Genomic DNA, 18,077 nt, shown 5'->3' with positions numbered 1-18,077 from the left:
GGCAAGAATTCGAAAATAAATTTCTTTCGAGTTTTTTCTGGGGAAAGACAGAATTACAGATAAACAAGGAATTGCAAAATGGGAAATACCATGAGAGGATGGGTATATCAGAAAAAACATACGCATTGCAAATGTACAATAACGCAAAACATCTGCAATACAATTATTCATCCGAGCAATTAGTAGAGTTGATTGCAAGACACTTTGATGACACAATTGAAGTTCAAATCAATCTACAAAACTACAAAGGCATCGATAGTTTATGCCAATTCCTACAAATAAGGGCATCACGGATACAGGAAAAAAGAGCAAGAAGGTCACAAGAAAATTACAGACACCGAGAAACTCAGGAATACAGAGAGAGAGGACAAAATTTTAGGAGGGATTACACTAGACGAGAATTTATTCCCAGGAGGGAAAACGAAAATAGGGAAAACAGAAGAGGAAATGATGATTTCAGAAATCGGCTATGGAATGAGGACAGATATCGAGAAAATCACAACAGAAATAACACACGCGCATATCCCGAAAACAGAAATTACAATAGACGAAATGAACAGGAATATCGTGGAAACCGGAACGGATATGACAGACCAAAAGAAAACAGAAGAGAGGTAAATCATACACAAATAGAGGAAAATGAGAATGAAAGACACAGCGATGAAAGAAGAAATACGGAAGAACAACAGACGGTTTTTCACGAAAGCACCCACTAAAACCAAAAAACCAGGCAGGAATTTTTTGTCACCCGAAGGAATTCATTAAATTAGCAGGAAATAATGAGGAAAGAAGAGGAGTTAATTTAAAATTTGTAGATGGTTTCATAAAAAATAGACCAATCAAAATTTTGATAGACACCGGTTCAGAAATAACATTGGTAAACAGAAAATTCATAGAAGAAGATTAAAGTCAAAATAAACAATCATAACAATATATATATATATATATATATATATATATATATATATATATATATATATATATATATATATATATATATATATATATATATATATATATATATATATATATACAGTGATGAGTGTCTTATAACCCGGCAAAAGAGCGGAAAGGATAGATTAAGTGAGATAGTACGAGAAAAAGCTAGTTCTTAGACGATTCTGTTTGACTTCAGTCATAATTATACGGATGACCTCGAAAATATTTTATTTTAATAATTTCTGATGTTAGAATAAATGATTGAATAAATTAAGATATATTATAGTAAAAAACATTAATTAGTAGCGATTTTAAATTATAAATCTTTACGTTTATTTAATAATAAAAATAACTCAACTGAAATATTTGACTAATCTAAAGGTAGGTATGTTCGGTCCGAAAACAATTATTGTATGTGGAATTGGTGTAATAGTTAAAGACGTGGTCTATTGACAAGAAGATTGGAGTTCAATTCACACCAAGGATAAAATTTTTGTTTTACTCAATCAAAAAATAATAGAAAATATTTCTTTTATTCTTGTAGAATTTTTACTTATTTAAACATTCTTTCAACGTTTTTTTAATTTTGAAGAATTTTTACTTTATTTTCGAAAGTACGACGATACTGTTTTTTTTAATAAGATATTTATGTTTAACTAACTCTTCTAATACTAGTAACGACTGACAATTATTATGAAATTGTTAAAAAAAAAACGACATGTGGGTTTTGAACTCTAATCGTCTGCTACGTTTGTGTCGTAGTGTCGAATTCTTACCACTAATCCACGAAGGATTAATAATTATTCCGTGACAAGAGTGTATGAAACTCCTCAAATCATAGTAGAAATTATTCTTGGTTAATAATTTAAAACTTTAGATTAAATAATCACTATTAATTAAATTATTTTATTCACATTTTTGCTTTATTGTGGTCAATCAGTTTTTACTTTATGCGAAATTAAAAAATGGAAATACGTCACACATACGACGTTACACATAATAATTATGACCGAGGATATTTAGCTCGAAGCTAACGTCTAAAGGTGTGAGACTATCGATAGCGGTAATGTAATGTAATGTAAATTATAAATTTGTATTGATTATTTCCCACCTCTACGAGTTTCATCTCTTTTTATTTCACAAGGTAACCTATCTTCTGTCTCTCTCTTACTCATATCTTACATATATAATGATTTCACCGCTTCACTCCCGTGCAAATTTCCAACGTCGAGCGCGCGTATAGAACTATAACTTCAAAATTACAGTTAGTTTTCGACTTCTGGTCTATACTCACATTTAATTTATAAAGAAGTTAAATATTGTACATATACAGGCCCAAGTAGTGACTCAAAATTCGCTAAATACTTTATACAAGAAAGCAGGAAATGTTGACAAAAAAATATGATTGTAATACAGAATAAAATTATTGTATTTAAATATTTATTTTAGACGTTTTCAAATTTACATATTTTTAAAAAAATTCCTAATGAATCTCAACACAAGTCCAAATTTTCGCATACTTCCTCAGGAGTATGTTCGTGGAGCTGGCCATAGATTCTGTCAACTTTTGGGAGAAAATTATGTTCACAATATTCTCTTAAGTCACCTGGTAAAACACCGCATAATGTGTCTGCGTCTCTTTCAACTTCGTCCTATAATAACATAAAAACGGCAATTTTAATTTAAAGTTTAACTTTATAAAGTTAGACTATTTAAATTTTAATTTAGACTTATTTTAAATTCTTCACATGCAAAATAAAAACCTTAAGTTATCTTTCTTAGATAGAATCAATGAAAATTAACAAAAAAATACAGATTTAATTCTGAATGACAAATTTGCGTCAAACAATTCTCCCCTACTCAACCTATTTAATTAAAGACTCTAAAGTATAAACACATACCAAACATTGAGAAAGGCACTCTGCGGGAACAACTATGGTCATAAAATAATATAATAAATTTCTGGAAGTATTGAAAAACAAGTTTTCAGCGTTTTATTTTTATATATTTGTAACTTCTTACACACAGATTTTGTTTTATTCAAAATATGCAAGTAATATTGCATGTTTTAAATATATTTTAATTATTAGTAATAAAATTGATTATTTTAATGCCAATTCATACAAAATGTATGTAAAACAAAATTTTTACTTATGACTACTAACTAACTTTTCAAACTAACAAAATTTTCACTTATAGACACACATTTGATGACTACAGTGTTACTTATAAAACTTACCAATGGTACTCCGTCTTCTACTAAATCCTTGATAACAGTGGTAAATAATATACAGTTGTCGCAATCAAATCTGTAAAAAGAAACGACTTTTTCTATTAATTCAACTAACTTAATTTCGTTAGTCTTTCGTTAACTTAATTTTCGTTAGTCGACTTTATTTTTTAAAATATTAAGCTTATTAAGATTATTATTATTGAGGTCTAAAAATGTTGCAAAAGAAACTCAGTCCACAATAAAAAATCTTCGAAATAAAACTAACCCGGCTCAAACATTTTTTCTTTCAAACCCTAAAAAGGTAAATGAATACTTTTTTAATTTTCGTAAAAATATAACGTCTACTATTTTGCCACAACAAGATCGTACCCTCTATCTCCAGAATTTAAAAAATGTCTCGAATTCGGTATTTTTAAGACCAGTCGATAATTCTAAACTAACCTAAATAATCAATAGTATCAAGAGCAAATTTGTCTGTAGTACTCATGGATTAATAATAAAAATTTTCCTAAATCTCCCAAAAATATATAAGTCCTGGTTTCACTAAGGACTGATTACTTTAAAAAAGGTATACTTCCAGAGTGGGAATAAAGGGAATAAAGGGGATGAAAATCAATGCATGCAAATACAGACCTATTGATTCATTCCTAGTAGTACACAAAATTATTAAAAGACTTTTCGACTGTATCCTTTCTCGTTGAAAGCAACATTTTATTAAAAAGGCAAAAAGGCAGTTCTGCTTTTTATCTAATAAATGTACCAGTGATTATATGTTTTTTGTACTACCTGAGGTCTATCAAGCACTGAACAATAATCGTTAAATTGACACTGTTTTTTTGTGACTGCCAAAGCTTTTGATTGTATAAATCACATTTTAATAGAATATCTAATTTCCACGGAATTCGAGGTACTTCTTTAAATTGACTTCAATCATACTTGTAAAATAGGAAACAACTAGTTAGAGCAAATGATACTCACTCTAGTCACAAATGCATTTAAGTAGAGTACCACAAGGTTCAGTATCGGGTCCTCTACTTTTTGTTATTTGTATAAATGACATTACCAACTTGAAAATTGACGGAAAAATTTTTCTTTTTACTGATGATACCAGTATCATCTGGGAAACTCTAATATTGCAACTCCTTATGCAACTATAACTTATGATCTACTTTAAATAAGAACCGGATCCAATTTACTCTCTGTTAACATAGATAAAGCAGAAGCATCATCCTAAGAAGGAGCTCTTCAGACCTTGCTTCTCAATAACAGCCAGGTCAGTATCGTTGATTCTGTAAAATTTCTTAATATTTTTATAGACAGTAACCTTAAGTTATCCTTTCATATCGATTTGTTAAATAAGAAACTAGCCCCAGGTTGCTATGCAATAAGATTTGTTTCGAACGAGATCAATTTAGCATCCTCCAAAATAACATATTTTTCTTTGTCCTTCAAGTCTCACTTTTGATACGATCTAATTTTTTGGGGTTCTAGTATACTATTAAAAAGTAAATTTTCAATCGGGCGGACTAAATCTTTAAAAATATATTATTGAGGCAAAAAAATTTTAACAATAAAATTTATTTTTAAAAAAACTAAAATATTTTATTAGCAAGTTGCCTTTTATTTGTACGATTTTTACTTACTCAGGCTCAGGATCATCGGTAGGCTCAGGTTCAGGCTCACGGGTTCTTTGGGCGAATACGGTCAGAACTAAAAGTAAACAATGGCTTTTATTGATAAGAAATTTTAAAATAAAATAACTCTTATCTTAAAGTTTTTGAATTTTTAAATTTAAAATAAAATTTGGTACGCTACAAATAGATCCAGCAATTGGTAGCCAGATACGCAGATAAATACAAATAAAAAAATTACAATCAATTTGTTTTTGTTTTGTGTAATAAAAGATATTTTAAGAAGCAGCAGAAAAATATGAAGAATTTAAAAAATGCATGAGATTAGTAAAAGAATTTGTTACCAAAGCAAAAAGGGACAAAAGTACAAAATTAAAAAAAAAAGATAAAAACTAATAGTAAAGACAATTAGAATCTGTTTGATCTGAGTTTTAAAATTAATGAAAACATTAAAAAAGCGAGGCACAAAAATGAAGAGTAAAACGAAATTCTCACAGATGAAAATAAAATAATTAACAAATGGAAAGAATATTTTCAAGAAATATTATAAACTCACTGCTATCAAGAAGAAAATAACCTGTTGCAGTTGTTTGGTTGATTGTTTCCATTTTTATTTTTATTTTTTGTATTAGGTATTCATTCTTTATTTCATGTTGTTGTTTTTTATCATTTAGTTTTTGTTTAAACAAAGACCTATGTACTGTGGCCTGATGATAGTTCATATATTGTAAGCCTCGAAACCAATAGCCTACAAATTCTACTACCATAAAAAACTACCTAATATTGTAAGGATTTATTTATCATACAATAGTATTATGGACTCATCATTTGGCAGCTTTATTGAAGAATCACAAAGCACATTTGAAAAGAGCCCCATGATTATATATTTACATCAAACAAATAATAGAAAAATATAGGCAAACAGAAAAAAAATGCATTTGTTGAATATAGACATTAAAAAGGCTTTTGACGCAATACCAAAAACAAAATTATGAAAAAATATAGAGAAGAAAGGTTTTAATAACAAAATGTTAGGGGTATTGATAAGGGAAAAAATTACAACAGCACTTGAATTATGATATTAGTTTAAAAAGAACATCAAAAACCAATAACTACAATTAAGGGTCTGAGACAAGGAGACAAGTCCAACGCAATTTATTCTATACATGGAATGAGATAATTAAAAAATGTACCGTACAAGTGAAAGAGATGCATGTGCGTTATAGAAATTTAAGATTAAGCATTTCGTCATATTGGCCGAAAATAAAAAATAACTTCAAATCAAATTAGAAATATGCAATAGAGTACTTACAAAAATATTGAATGACAATAATTAGTAAAAATATACAAGAGTTATACTAATAGGTGAAAATTAGGATTAAAAAGAATGACAAAATTAAGTTAATATATAGGCTTGTATTAACCTTTGGTTGCGAGTCGTAAGTTCTAACAGAAGCTCTTGGATGCACAACCTAAGCGTGTAGTGAGGCCTAACATATTGCCAAATTGCTAACAATATCAGCTGCTTATAATAATAATCATCTGCGTTTCTACTGTATATTTGTGGCTTTAACAGTTTTGTTATTTTTTCCCCTCTTCAAATTGCCTCATTGGTTTCTGACCCTGAGAAACTTAGTACATCCAGTTTGTAACACAAGCGGAATAAGAATCATTTAGTTTATTATTTATTTTTATCTGTGTACTTTTGACACCGATAAAAATAAATAATAAGTAGTATACAATATTCAAATATTACCAACTAAGGATAATAAAAGGGTTATACTGAATAAACATAAAAAATATTTATTGCTTACCGACGCAGAACAAGAGAGTCAAAACCAATGTAGTCTTCATGTTTGAGAATTGTATTTCACAATAATGTGCATCGTTAGTTTGGCTTTATATACAATAAGAAGCCAACCACTTAACAAAAAGGGCCACTTGACTAATTACGTTTTTTGTTAGTGTTAATACTCCCCACTACATTTCTATATTTGTTAGCTTTGATTGCAATAGATGATAAGGTGAAGCACTTATTATAACTTAATGAACATTTAAGATATTACAGAAAATTTGATGTTTTACTGATATTAAATCTACATAATAAGTCATCTTGTCTTGATTAATTCTACATTTTGAAAATTTGACTTATATACGAGTAGTATATTACAAGTTTTGCAACCGTATGTCATTAGTATGAATAGGATTAGTAATATACACTGATCAACTACTCTTTTCTTTAGGTGGAGTAGCATTCTAAATTTAAATATTACAGCATTTTAACCAAAAAATAATCTAAGTAAAGTTCATTTTTAGGCCAACTTCATTTTTAGCTGCATTTCGGTTGATTATATCGATTATACATTCTTGTAGTTTTGCGAAAGTATTAGCAATATTGTCAGCGAATTGCAAATGACAGAAGTATATAAGAATGGACAGGCTTTTGTTACGCCAGCTCGTTTTTCTGAGTATATATTCTAGGGTTGCGTTGAAAAGCTTTAAGGATTTGCGTTTCCTTGACGGACGCATTGTGTAGTGGGAAAAGGAGTGTTTTCTGAAAGTCTCCTTTAAGTCTTAAAAGGTTAGAGCAAGCGGTATTTCATATTCTTCAGCTCTACTCATTAGTTCTTGTAGCTTATGGAATTTACAGACTACTGAATCTACTTTTAAAGCCAGCTATCTTGACTATGCAGTATCTAATACAGTTGTGTATCTTTGTTGGTGATGATTTTTGTGAACGTCTTAAAGTTTTTTGGTATTGAATTATTATTTTCTGTATTCCAGAGGTCTGATATGTATCTTGATTTGTGACGGTTATGAGATATACGCGCTAAGATTTTTAAGTTTTTTGTGCCAATGTATTTAAGCAGTTTTACTGTAATGCCATCTACTTCAGCTGATTTACCGCTTTTCATTTTTGTCAATGTAATATATATTTTTTTCCGGAAGGACTTCTGGTACATTTTCCAAGTTATTGCTTGCTTCTTCAAATGTTTCAGGGTTTTTCTTCAAATGTCTCAAGCTAAAAAAATATCAGGACAGCATACTTACCAACAAATCGTAAGCCTAGAAAAAGAAGGTACGTTACCAACTGATCCACAGGATATAGTAAATTAACTAGCTGATACCTATCAAAATTCTAATTCATCCAAAATTACAGTAAAGAGTTCTTAACTTACAAACAACAAGAGAAGGCAGTCCAGAGAGGCATCCAGACGAATTTAACCATTTCAATACACCTCTTAGTAATGGGAAGTTTCAAGAAGCAGTTAATAGCATGAGAGATACTTCACCCGGTCCAGACGACATAACAATACAATTTATTAAAAAACTTCTCATAGAAGCTCAAAAGTTTGTATTACAAATTTTTATTAGTATTTTATTCACAAAAATCATTTTTAAAAATCTGGAAAAATGCCATTGTTCTTTCTATTATTAAATAAAGCTAAACTATAACCAAAATCATATTGTCCTATATTATCAACATGTTCTTTTGTCAGCGTTTGTTCACCAACAAACGCTATTCACTAAGCTTTTAAAAATAATCAAAAAAGTATGGCAAAAATGTATGACATAATTAAAGCATTTGATACAGTGTGAAAATATCATATATTAATTATCCTAAAAAAATTTGGAAAGGAAGAAAAAATTTTGGCCTGCATAAACAATTTTTTAAATCAAGGAACATTTCAAGTCCGAACGAATGGTGCTATATCCTATCTTAGAGTACAACAGAACGGAATCTCACAAGGATCTTCATCAATATTACAAGAACACTTAAATAAACTGTTGTTAAGACTCCTTCCTAACTATATTCATTTGTTTTATTTTTAAACGGGGGTAGGCCGCGGAATTGCGAATGCGACTGTGGATTCTTCGCGACAGTTAGCAGCGCCACCGGACCGAGGAAGGGAAATTACCGCCTAATGACGAGTGAGAGACAAACTTGCGTCCAATGCACATCGACAATTTATTTTCAGACTCTCATCGCATTTAATGATATTTTAAGTTTTTTTTTTATGTGTAATCTAATTAGTTGAATTACATGATAAAGTAGTTTATGTTTAAAAATTCAGGGATACATCCCAAACAACTATTAAGTTAGTCTCTTGGTACCGGTTTCAGGTTTTGCTCTAATAAAACAAAAAAATAATATTTTTAAAAAGACACCTCGAACATAAACCGAACCTAATGCTTGAAAACCAAAATTTATTCTATACAAGCGAAATAAAATTTCTAAGAGTGATATTTGATCAAGAGTTAAATTGGAAATGTTATATCCAGCAATTAGTTCTTTCATGCCGAAATGGCCCTAATTTGTTAAAGTACCTATCTCACATAACATGGGGTTCTGACGGTAAAACACTACTCATGTTATACAGATCCTTAATTCGTTCCAAAATAGATTACGGACGTGCTGATTTTGCATTTGCCAACACAACAATGTTAAAACCTTTGAATACGTTACATAACACCTCCCTAAGGATTATATTTGAACCGTACAGAACAACCCCAGTAAATAGCATACAAGCTGAAATAGGTAAACCTACTACAGAGCTTTGTAGGCAGCTATTAACGCCTAATTACACTTCTACCATAACTCTATATAACAGAATTTCAATAAATAACATTTTAGATATATCCATGGCTAACGACTCTTCAAATTTCAATTTTCCATATTTCCGCAAAATCTATCATGCAATAAACCTACTTAACTGACAGCAATTTCCACCCTTATATTAATACAATGATATATCTTCATCTTCACCTTCACCTTGGGTTATAAAAATTTTAGCGGTCAATTGAAGTCTATTACAATTTTAAAAAAATTGTTCCAACCCTAATCTTAGTATACAACTCTTCAGAAATCCAGTTAACTCCCATTCCGATTACACAGTATACTACACAGTCACGTCTAAAACCGAAAATGGAGTCGTAGTGGTAACAATTAACAACACAGAGATTCTCAAACATAGAATTCCAGAACTGCAACCATTAACAGGAGAACTCCATACAATTTACCAAGCGATACTACACGCAAATGCAAATAAGATGAACAAAATATTAATCATTTTGGTTATCTTTTTAACAGAATAAACTTTGTTATAGACTACAAGATGTCTGTCTAGCAATTATTATTTGAATAACCTACTGGAACTTGTCTAAGTTCTCACAAACCGTTGGGTACTTTAGAACCATCGTACCACAGTTCGATGATGAGCTGTTCGAATGAAAAATAATAAGTGGAAGAAGAGTGTGCAACTCTATATACCCATAAAAGAGCGCAGTATATATAATGTGTGTACACATAGGTATACAATCTGTGATTCGCACGATCAGTCGTTACAGTCGTTTCAGTCGTTTGTCCTCTTTTATCAGTCTCTGTGCGTTTTACCGCTCCGTCCGAAGCCTGCGATAAGAAAGTTATCCGACCAATAAACTCGAGAGCGCTCAAAAAAAAATAATGGTATTAGGGCCTGTGGTTTATGGACAATATCTACAGCGGCTCTACAAATTATAACGGAATTACGGAATTAATTCCTATCGTTTTAATTGAGCACCTGAAAAAAGAAATAGGAAATAAACAAGAGAAGTGACCATGAAAAAATGATAGGTGCAAATATAAGGTGTCGAATTATCATTTTAGGCAGTTTTCAAGTGGTCAAATTAGAATATAATCAGTGCTATATAATTGCGAACTTATTTTTAATTGTTATGTCTATAAAGTTTTAAAAGCGGTATTATAACTCGGAAATAACTTTTAATATAATATGTCAACAAACTCATTGAGATTTTTTTTTATCTTTTTGTATTGTATTTAAATTTGTGTTTATTCGTAATATATCTTCAAGACTTTTATTATTATTTTATTTATGAATGATTTATTTACGTCACTGATAATATACGTGCATCACTACACTCTGCATTTCTTCTTTTTCTTTAGTTAATTTTTTTTTTTTTAATGAAAACAAACTGCAGAAATTGCCTAATAAAATATTGTATAAAATATTAAATACAAAAATCAATAGTTGAGATTTGTATTTGATATGCATAGTTGTTAATTTTTTCCATTCTGCCCCATATACGGAGTAGAATAAAAAAAAAGCATGAATAAAAAATATAATTAGTGGGATACCATCTACATTTATTAATATTACCCCTAACATAATTTTGAATTTACCCATAATTCACCAATGAAAACTGATTCATTATTCTCGCTATCTACATGTGCACCATTATGTGTCTAACCTTAGCACGATGAGCATGCTACCTATCTGATCCGATCAGAGTCTCGTTTCTTGTCTTTCTCACCTTTATTTAACAACACCCTCTTCTTTTTAACCACTTTCTCTTTACTGGTTTTACTTCTGTCTATAAACAGGTTGACTGCCACAAAAAATGTTTAAAAAAGTCCATGATGCCAAGTTGAAAAAAGTGCATTTGGCAACCAACTGAAATACTTTTATTACTAATATTTCACCAATTTCATTTATCAGTCGCATTTTTGAAAAAATATGTCACCGGTCGAATACGACTGCCGACTAAGGTGTATTTGAAATAAAAAACCGGTCATAATTATTTAGGGGCCTATCTTATCAAAAAATATAATTAAAAACAATATTTCGTTAACATTTTGCAATTTTTATAAAAATACATAAAAAAATAACTATTTTAGTATTTTTACAATAATAAGTACAATTTTACAAAAATAAGTCCTTTTTTCACGTTAAAAATAATTAAGATATTGAAACACATAAATGTTTATTCAGGTTCAGTGCAATCTGATTCATTGATAATTTTAGAATCCTCTTCATCGTCATCATCTTCGACTGTTTGGATTCGGTATTGCTGCAATTAAAATTTCCTTTGCTTCATCGGAAAATGGCAAGATTTTCTGCTTATTCTTTGACCGACTACAATTGATGAGAGGATCAGATGCCAGAAGTAATCTATTTCAAACATCTCTGTTACAATCAATTCTTGAAAATTTTCGTGAAAAGTCCACCCGATATTTTCGAAAATGATACAAAGGGGTATTTGACCCTAAAAACCGGCCATAAGTAGTTTTTATAAAATTCACCAAATGAGACAAGCAACGAACTTTTTGTAAAGTTCATTAACTGCTTCATACAGGGCGCACCCCACTTCCACCATTTTATCATCGCACGCGCCTAGAAATTAGTCAAAACACAGCACTTGTCTGTAACGCATGTCATTGTTGACAGCACTTTTAATTATTTTATATATTTCTCATTGTTAGTATGTCGTCGTGTAGTGGATTATCAGAAAATTTCTTACTGAATATGGAAGTTGAAGGTATGTACTTTGTTTTATAATAGATTACACTTAATTTCTCCGTAAGTTTTAGCATTCAAAACTTATGTTTTCAATTTACAGTTAAATAATGTTGTATTTTGACTAAAATTTTAAAACATTAGTGTTTTTGTTTATGTGTCGCGCTATGTCGCACTACATTTAAGTTATGGTAATAAAGTTTGAATCTTTGCCTAACCGAAACAGTATTAAAATCTCACCCCAATGCACCCCATATTTTCATTTTATTTTTACAGTTTGTAGGTGCAATTAAAAAAAAAATGTTTTTATAATAAATGTTTATTTTTTTTTTGCAGATACTTGGTGAAAAAGGTGAAAACTATCACCAGACGGGAACTGCATTGTATCCTAATTGAATTTAAAGGAAAGAAAATTGACGAAAAATTTACCCTATTGGAAGATAGACTTGCTCAGATGACGTCATGTCCAAGGGAAGATAGGAGTATTTTGTCTCGTTCTCTGAAGAATTTCAAGGCAATTTTTAAGCAGAAATGGGCGTAATACTGATGAACGATTTCTAAAAAATAATGAAGAATGGCTTAAAACATCATTAGAACTTCCTTCGAGGTTATCACTTAAGCTCGGTCGTTCAGTTAAACAGTTACACGAGTTAAGTGAAAGGAGCAAGCGGCGGAGAACTGAAGAAATACGGGCTTGCGTACCTGTCGAGGAGTTGACGTTTGCTGCGCGTCTAAGTCAGGATACTTCCGGGAATAAAAATGTTTCACAGATAATTAAAATAACTTTAACTCCGACGAATGCCAAGAAGAGCAGAATGATAATTTCGTCTAAAAAAGACCACGTGGATATGAAATATACCATATACCCCATAGGAAGCTTTATCGTTATTTGTAGACGGTAACTTTACACGAAGCCAGTGGACCTTATTACAACTCGGACGGAAGTACATCTAACCTTGTTACTCTTTGCTGCAAAAGGCAAAAAAAAGAGTGCTACCAAGATGATGACAAAATAACTGTTACGGAGACCAGTTTTAATACTGAACTACAAACTTTGCTGAATCATACGGCTTTGCGCCTTATACAATATTTAAAAAAAAGTCTTAGATACATTAAACGACACTAAAAAGCAACCTACTTTTAATATTAAAATGGGATGTGATGGATCTCACCAAACTCAATTTAAGTAAAAATTTGAAAAAGTCGCAGATAATGATTCAAATATATTTACGAGCTCGATTATTCTAGTGAAGTTTGTTGTTTCTGTCAATGGAAAAGCAATAAAAATCATTTAGCAAAATCCTACTCCTTCTTCGGTGAGATTTTGCAGACCTATCAGAGCTTGATTTGTCCACGAAACGAAAGATGTCACTAAAGAAGAAATGAGATACATCCAAAAGCAGGCAAAATATCTGATAGAGACTAAAGACAGTGCAAGATCGGCGAAAATCAGTCACAATATTTTGCTGACAATGGTAGAAAGAAAGGTTTCCAACTTCGTAACGGACACTGCATCCATCAACTATGCGATGTTATATGTGGTCAGACATCAAAAGATTTTAATAAATTAGAAAAAGGTGCCACTAAAAAAGAATCTTTACAGTTTGAGCTCTCAGTACTCCATGACAGAATACGTTTTTTTCGAATCGGTATTGCATTTAGCATATAAACAACCCATAAAAAGTGAGAGGCCCGTACACCAGAAGACAAAAAAATCATTAAGAAAACAAAAGGGAAGTTCCGAAATTTTTAGGGCTGAAATGGGTCTACTTGTTGATATTTTTAAGGCAGGCTATGGAAATAGTAATGACGGAAATACGTCTAGGAGGTTTTTTCGAAACACATAATGCTTTTCTCGCATTACAGGCATCAACGGAGAATTAATTAACAGGTTTAAAGTGATTCTTGAGGTAATATCAAATGGTCATGAGATTGATCATTAAAAATTTAAAAATTATGCCCAATATACTGCCAAACCATATGTCAGATTGTATGGAGCGCAGGTGACAATTTTAAAATGCATGGAACGCAGGTGATCGAAAAGACAATTCTGCCAATAGGGCAATTGTTCGAGGAGGCCGCTGAAGCACATAATCATTTTCGAAAATATCGGGTTGACTTTTCACGAAAATGTTTAAGAATTAATTGCAACAGAGATGTTTTAAATAAATTACTTCTGGCATCTGATCCTCTCATCAATTGTAGTCGGTCAAAAAATAAGCAGAAAATCTTGCCATTTTCCGATGAAGCAAAGGCAATTTTAATTGCAGCAACACCGAATTCAAACAGTTTGTACGACAATACAGTCGAAGATGATAACGATGCAGAGGTTTCTAATATTACCATTAAATCAGATTGATCTGATTCCGAATAAACATTTAAATATCTTCATTATTTTCAACTTTCAAAAAACCTAAACTAAACCGACGAAAACCGGTGTTGTTTTACAGTTTTCGCTGTGATACCAGTTCATGGAAATTGGATAATAATTATAACTAGTTGTAGTGATTTACTTAAATATCTAAATCCAAATAGATAAAAAAAGTATATTTTATCTACTCACGATTCCAATAGTCAGTATACAAATCACTTTCACTTAGCTTTTTACTTAATTACTTTTAAATTTACTTCAATAATTACTATTTAACTAGCATGAATAATGAGTGTCTAAAACACGTCTTTCCCGCTTTTTGGCCAAACATCGATTCTCTATATTATGACATTAACTTCATACCTTTATAGTTCTTGAGAGTTCCAAAAGTCATTTTTATATATAGATACCATTACGCTGCCCCTCCATGCATTGGGCATCATTTCCTCCTAATATATCATACTTTGTCTATCCTTATCTGGTTAGTGTGTATCATTTGCCACAAGTGATACACACTAACCAGACAATTTTTAGGATGCATTTGACGTTTTTTGATCTGCTTTGAATTGGTATGGTTGTAAATTGCACAATATTATTTGCCGACTCATCCATTCATCCAAAAATTTACCTCATCCTTGAAGATAATTTTGATGAAGATGACGATTTAAAAATTACAGTCTTTTTTCGACTTTTGGTCTATGCTTCCTTACATTTAATTCCTGAAGGAGTTAAATTTTGTACGTATAGGTACACGCCCAAGTAGTGGTTCAAATTTCGCTATTTTATACAAGAAAGCATGAAATTATGACAAAAAAAATATCATTTTAATACGGAACAAAATTATTGTATTTAAATATTTATTTTAGACGTTTTCAAATTTACATATTTAAAAAAATACCTTAATGAATCTCTACTTCCTGGGGTGTATGTTTCTGTATCTGGTCATAGATTCTATCAACTTTTGGGAGCAAATTATCTTCACAATATTCTCTCAAGTCACGTGGTAAAACACCACATAATCTGTCTGCGTCTCTTTCAACTTCGTCCTATAATAACAGAAAAACGGTTATTTTAGTTTAAAGTTTAAATTTATAAATTTAGAGTATCTAAAAATTAGGAGATAAGATTATGAGTAATATCAATACGATATTGATGAATGAATAAAAAGTGATATTATATTTGTAAAATAATAGAGAGAAAGGTTAGTTAAATAAGAAACATCCAAATATAAATGTGAAAATTTTAGACATAAAAATAGTAAGATAAATCAAAAATAGAACAAATTATATACTTATAAGATAATTATCTCCAAAATAACATCTTTTTTTTTCCAGTCTCATTTTTGATATGATCTCATTTTTTGGGGTTCTAGTACAGTATTAAAAACTAAATTTTCAATCGGGTGGACTAAATCTTTAAACATGTATTATTGAGGCTAAGAAATTTTAACAATAAAATTTATTTTTGATAAAACAGGCCAGATTGGCAAATATTTTATTAGCAATTTGCCTTTTATTTGTACGATTTTTACTTACTTAGGCTCAGGATCGTCAATAGGCTCGGGTTCAGGCTCACGGGTTCTTTGAGCGAATACGGTCAGACCTAAAAGTAAACAATGGCTCTAATACACAAGTCAGCTTTTTATTGTTAGAAATTTTTAAAATGAAATAACTTTTATCTTAAAGTTTTTATATTTTTAAATTTAATAAAATGTGGTACGCTACAGATGGATCCAGTAATCGGTAGCCAGATACGCAGATAAATACAAATAAACAAAATAACAATCAATTAAATTTTTTTATGGAATAAAAGATATTTGAAGATATATCATGAACTTTTTAAATAATGTTTAAAAACCAAAAAACAAGAAAAAGGCTAAAAAAAGATACTTACAAAATAAAACCTTTAGCTTTTAAATTTTGTTAAAACAAAGACCTATGTACTGTGGCCTGACGATGGTTCATATATTGTAAGCCTCGAAACCGGTAGCCTAGATATTCTACTACAATACAATACTATACACTAGTATTATGGATTCAAATTGGTAACTTTTTTATCATTTGGCAGCATAATTAAGTAATCACAAAGCAGATTTAGAAAGGGCCACATGACCATTTATTTACATCAAACAAATAATACATAAATATTAGCAAACAGAAAAAAAATGTATTTGTTCAACATAAACCTTAAAGAAGCTTTTAACACTTTGTTTAATACCAAGACAAAAATTTTGAGAAAAAATATAGAGAAGAGAGATTTTAATAACAAAATGATAAGTTGAAAATTAAAAATTAGAAGGATACGGAAATTAAGTTAATATATAGGCTTGAATTAACCTAAGCCTGTAGTTAGACCTAACATATTGCCAAATTGCTAACAATATCAGCTGCTAATAATAATAATCATCAGCGTTTCTACTGTATATTTGTGGCTTTAATAGTTTTGTTATTTTTTTCGCCTCTTAAAATTGCCTCCTTGGTTTCTGACCCCGAGATACTCAGTACATCCAGAACACAAGCGGAATTAAAATCATTTAGTCAAAAGTACACAGATATAAATAAAGTATTGTATAATAAGTAGTTAATAATATTCAAATATGAACAGTTAAGAATAATAAAATGGTTATACTTAATAAATATAAAGAAAATTTACTACTTACCGACGCAGAACAAGAGAGTCAAAACCAATGTAGTTTTCATGTTTGAGAATTGTATTTCACAATAATGTGCAAGAAGTCAACCACTTACAAAGAGGACCACTTGATTTATTACGTTTTTTGTTAATGCTCCCCACTACTTTTCTATATTTGTTAACTTTGATTTCCATAGACGATAAGGTGAAGTACTTATTATAACATAATGAGCATATAAGATTTTAAAAAAACTTCTTTTGTGTAATACAGAAAATTTGATGCTTTACTGATAATAAATCTACATAATATCAGGCAATGTTACTAAGTCATCTTATCTTGATTATTTCTACAGTCTGAAAATTTGACATTGTCAGAAGTTTACAATGTTTAACTTCTATATATATTATGAAGTATATTAGAAAACTTAAATTATTTTTCAGTAGCTTTTTCGTAAATGTGAAAGTTACAAAGTCTACTTATATATTGATGATCATACTCACAATCTGCTACAGATTATGCTGCCTATCTTACATTGCCATTCTACATTCCTTCCTATTATTGTCTAATATTTCCTTCTCTGCACCGTCACTCGGGGTAAATCTGGACGATTTTCGCGGTTTTTTGACTATAAATCGTTTAAAGTAGTTCTAAAAATTCTAACAAAATAATTTAACTACTTTAATATCCTCGGCATAAGGGTTTCTGATAAAAGTTTTAAAATTTTACTGCCATAATTTAATTTAATTCGGCTTCACTGCCGAATAAATTCCGAAACGGGGTGAATTCGGACAAAAAAAGATAAAAATCGTTCGGACAGAAAAAAAAATAAGATAAAAAAAACATTTTAAACTCGAAAAAAAATTTATTTCGACAAAGCAGCATGAATATATACTAAAACAGAGCTCCTTAATTCTAAACACATTCTATAAAATAAGACTAACAAAAAAAAAATTAAAATTCCTTATTTAAACTAAAA

General features: G+C 30.2%; 1 protein-coding gene and 1 long non-coding RNA gene across 2 annotated transcripts; both read right to left on the bottom strand.

Annotated features, from left to right (window-relative positions):
- Positions 1-2,396: 2,396 nt before the first annotated feature.
- Positions 2,397-6,685, bottom strand: LOC140451883 (uncharacterized). The gene is made up of 4 exons (XM_072545818.1): positions 6,618-6,685; positions 4,816-4,882; positions 3,179-3,248; positions 2,397-2,591 (listed from the first exon to the last, which is right to left on the bottom strand). Exons 1-4 carry the CDS (start codon positions 6,655-6,657, stop codon positions 2,433-2,435), a joined length of 336 nt encoding a protein of 111 aa, XP_072401919.1. The 5' UTR covers positions 6,658-6,685; the 3' UTR covers positions 2,397-2,432.
- An 8,645-nt stretch (positions 6,686-15,330) lies between these two features.
- Positions 15,331-17,198, bottom strand: LOC140451902 (uncharacterized). Its single transcript, XR_011952103.1, has 3 exons — positions 17,129-17,198; positions 16,005-16,071; positions 15,331-15,515 (listed from the first exon to the last, which is right to left on the bottom strand). It is a non-coding gene; the product is annotated as an uncharacterized lncRNA (long non-coding RNA).
- Positions 17,199-18,077: the final 879 nt, after the last annotated feature.

Source organism: Diabrotica undecimpunctata, chromosome 10 (assembly GCF_040954645.1).
Source record: "Diabrotica undecimpunctata isolate CICGRU chromosome 10, icDiaUnde3, whole genome shotgun sequence".
NCBI classification, from domain to species: domain Eukaryota; kingdom Metazoa; phylum Arthropoda; class Insecta; order Coleoptera; family Chrysomelidae; genus Diabrotica; species Diabrotica undecimpunctata.
The sequence above is the reverse complement of the archived record's forward strand: the minus strand, read 5'-3'. Positions and strand labels throughout refer to the sequence as shown.

Excerpts from the sequence above, each read along its gene's own strand:
- LOC140451883 (XM_072545818.1), bottom strand. The coding sequence starts at position 6,657 with ATGAAGACTACATTGGTTTTGACTCTCTTGTTCTGCGTCG. Across the intron at positions 3,249-4,815 it reads ACCGATGATCCTGAGCCTGA|ATTTGATTGCGACAACTGTA; the intron begins GTAAGTAAAAAT and ends TTCTTTTTACAG. Across the intron at positions 2,592-3,178 it reads TAGAAGACGGAGTACCATTG|GACGAAGTTGAAAGAGACGC; the intron begins GTAAGTTTTATA and ends ATGTTATTATAG.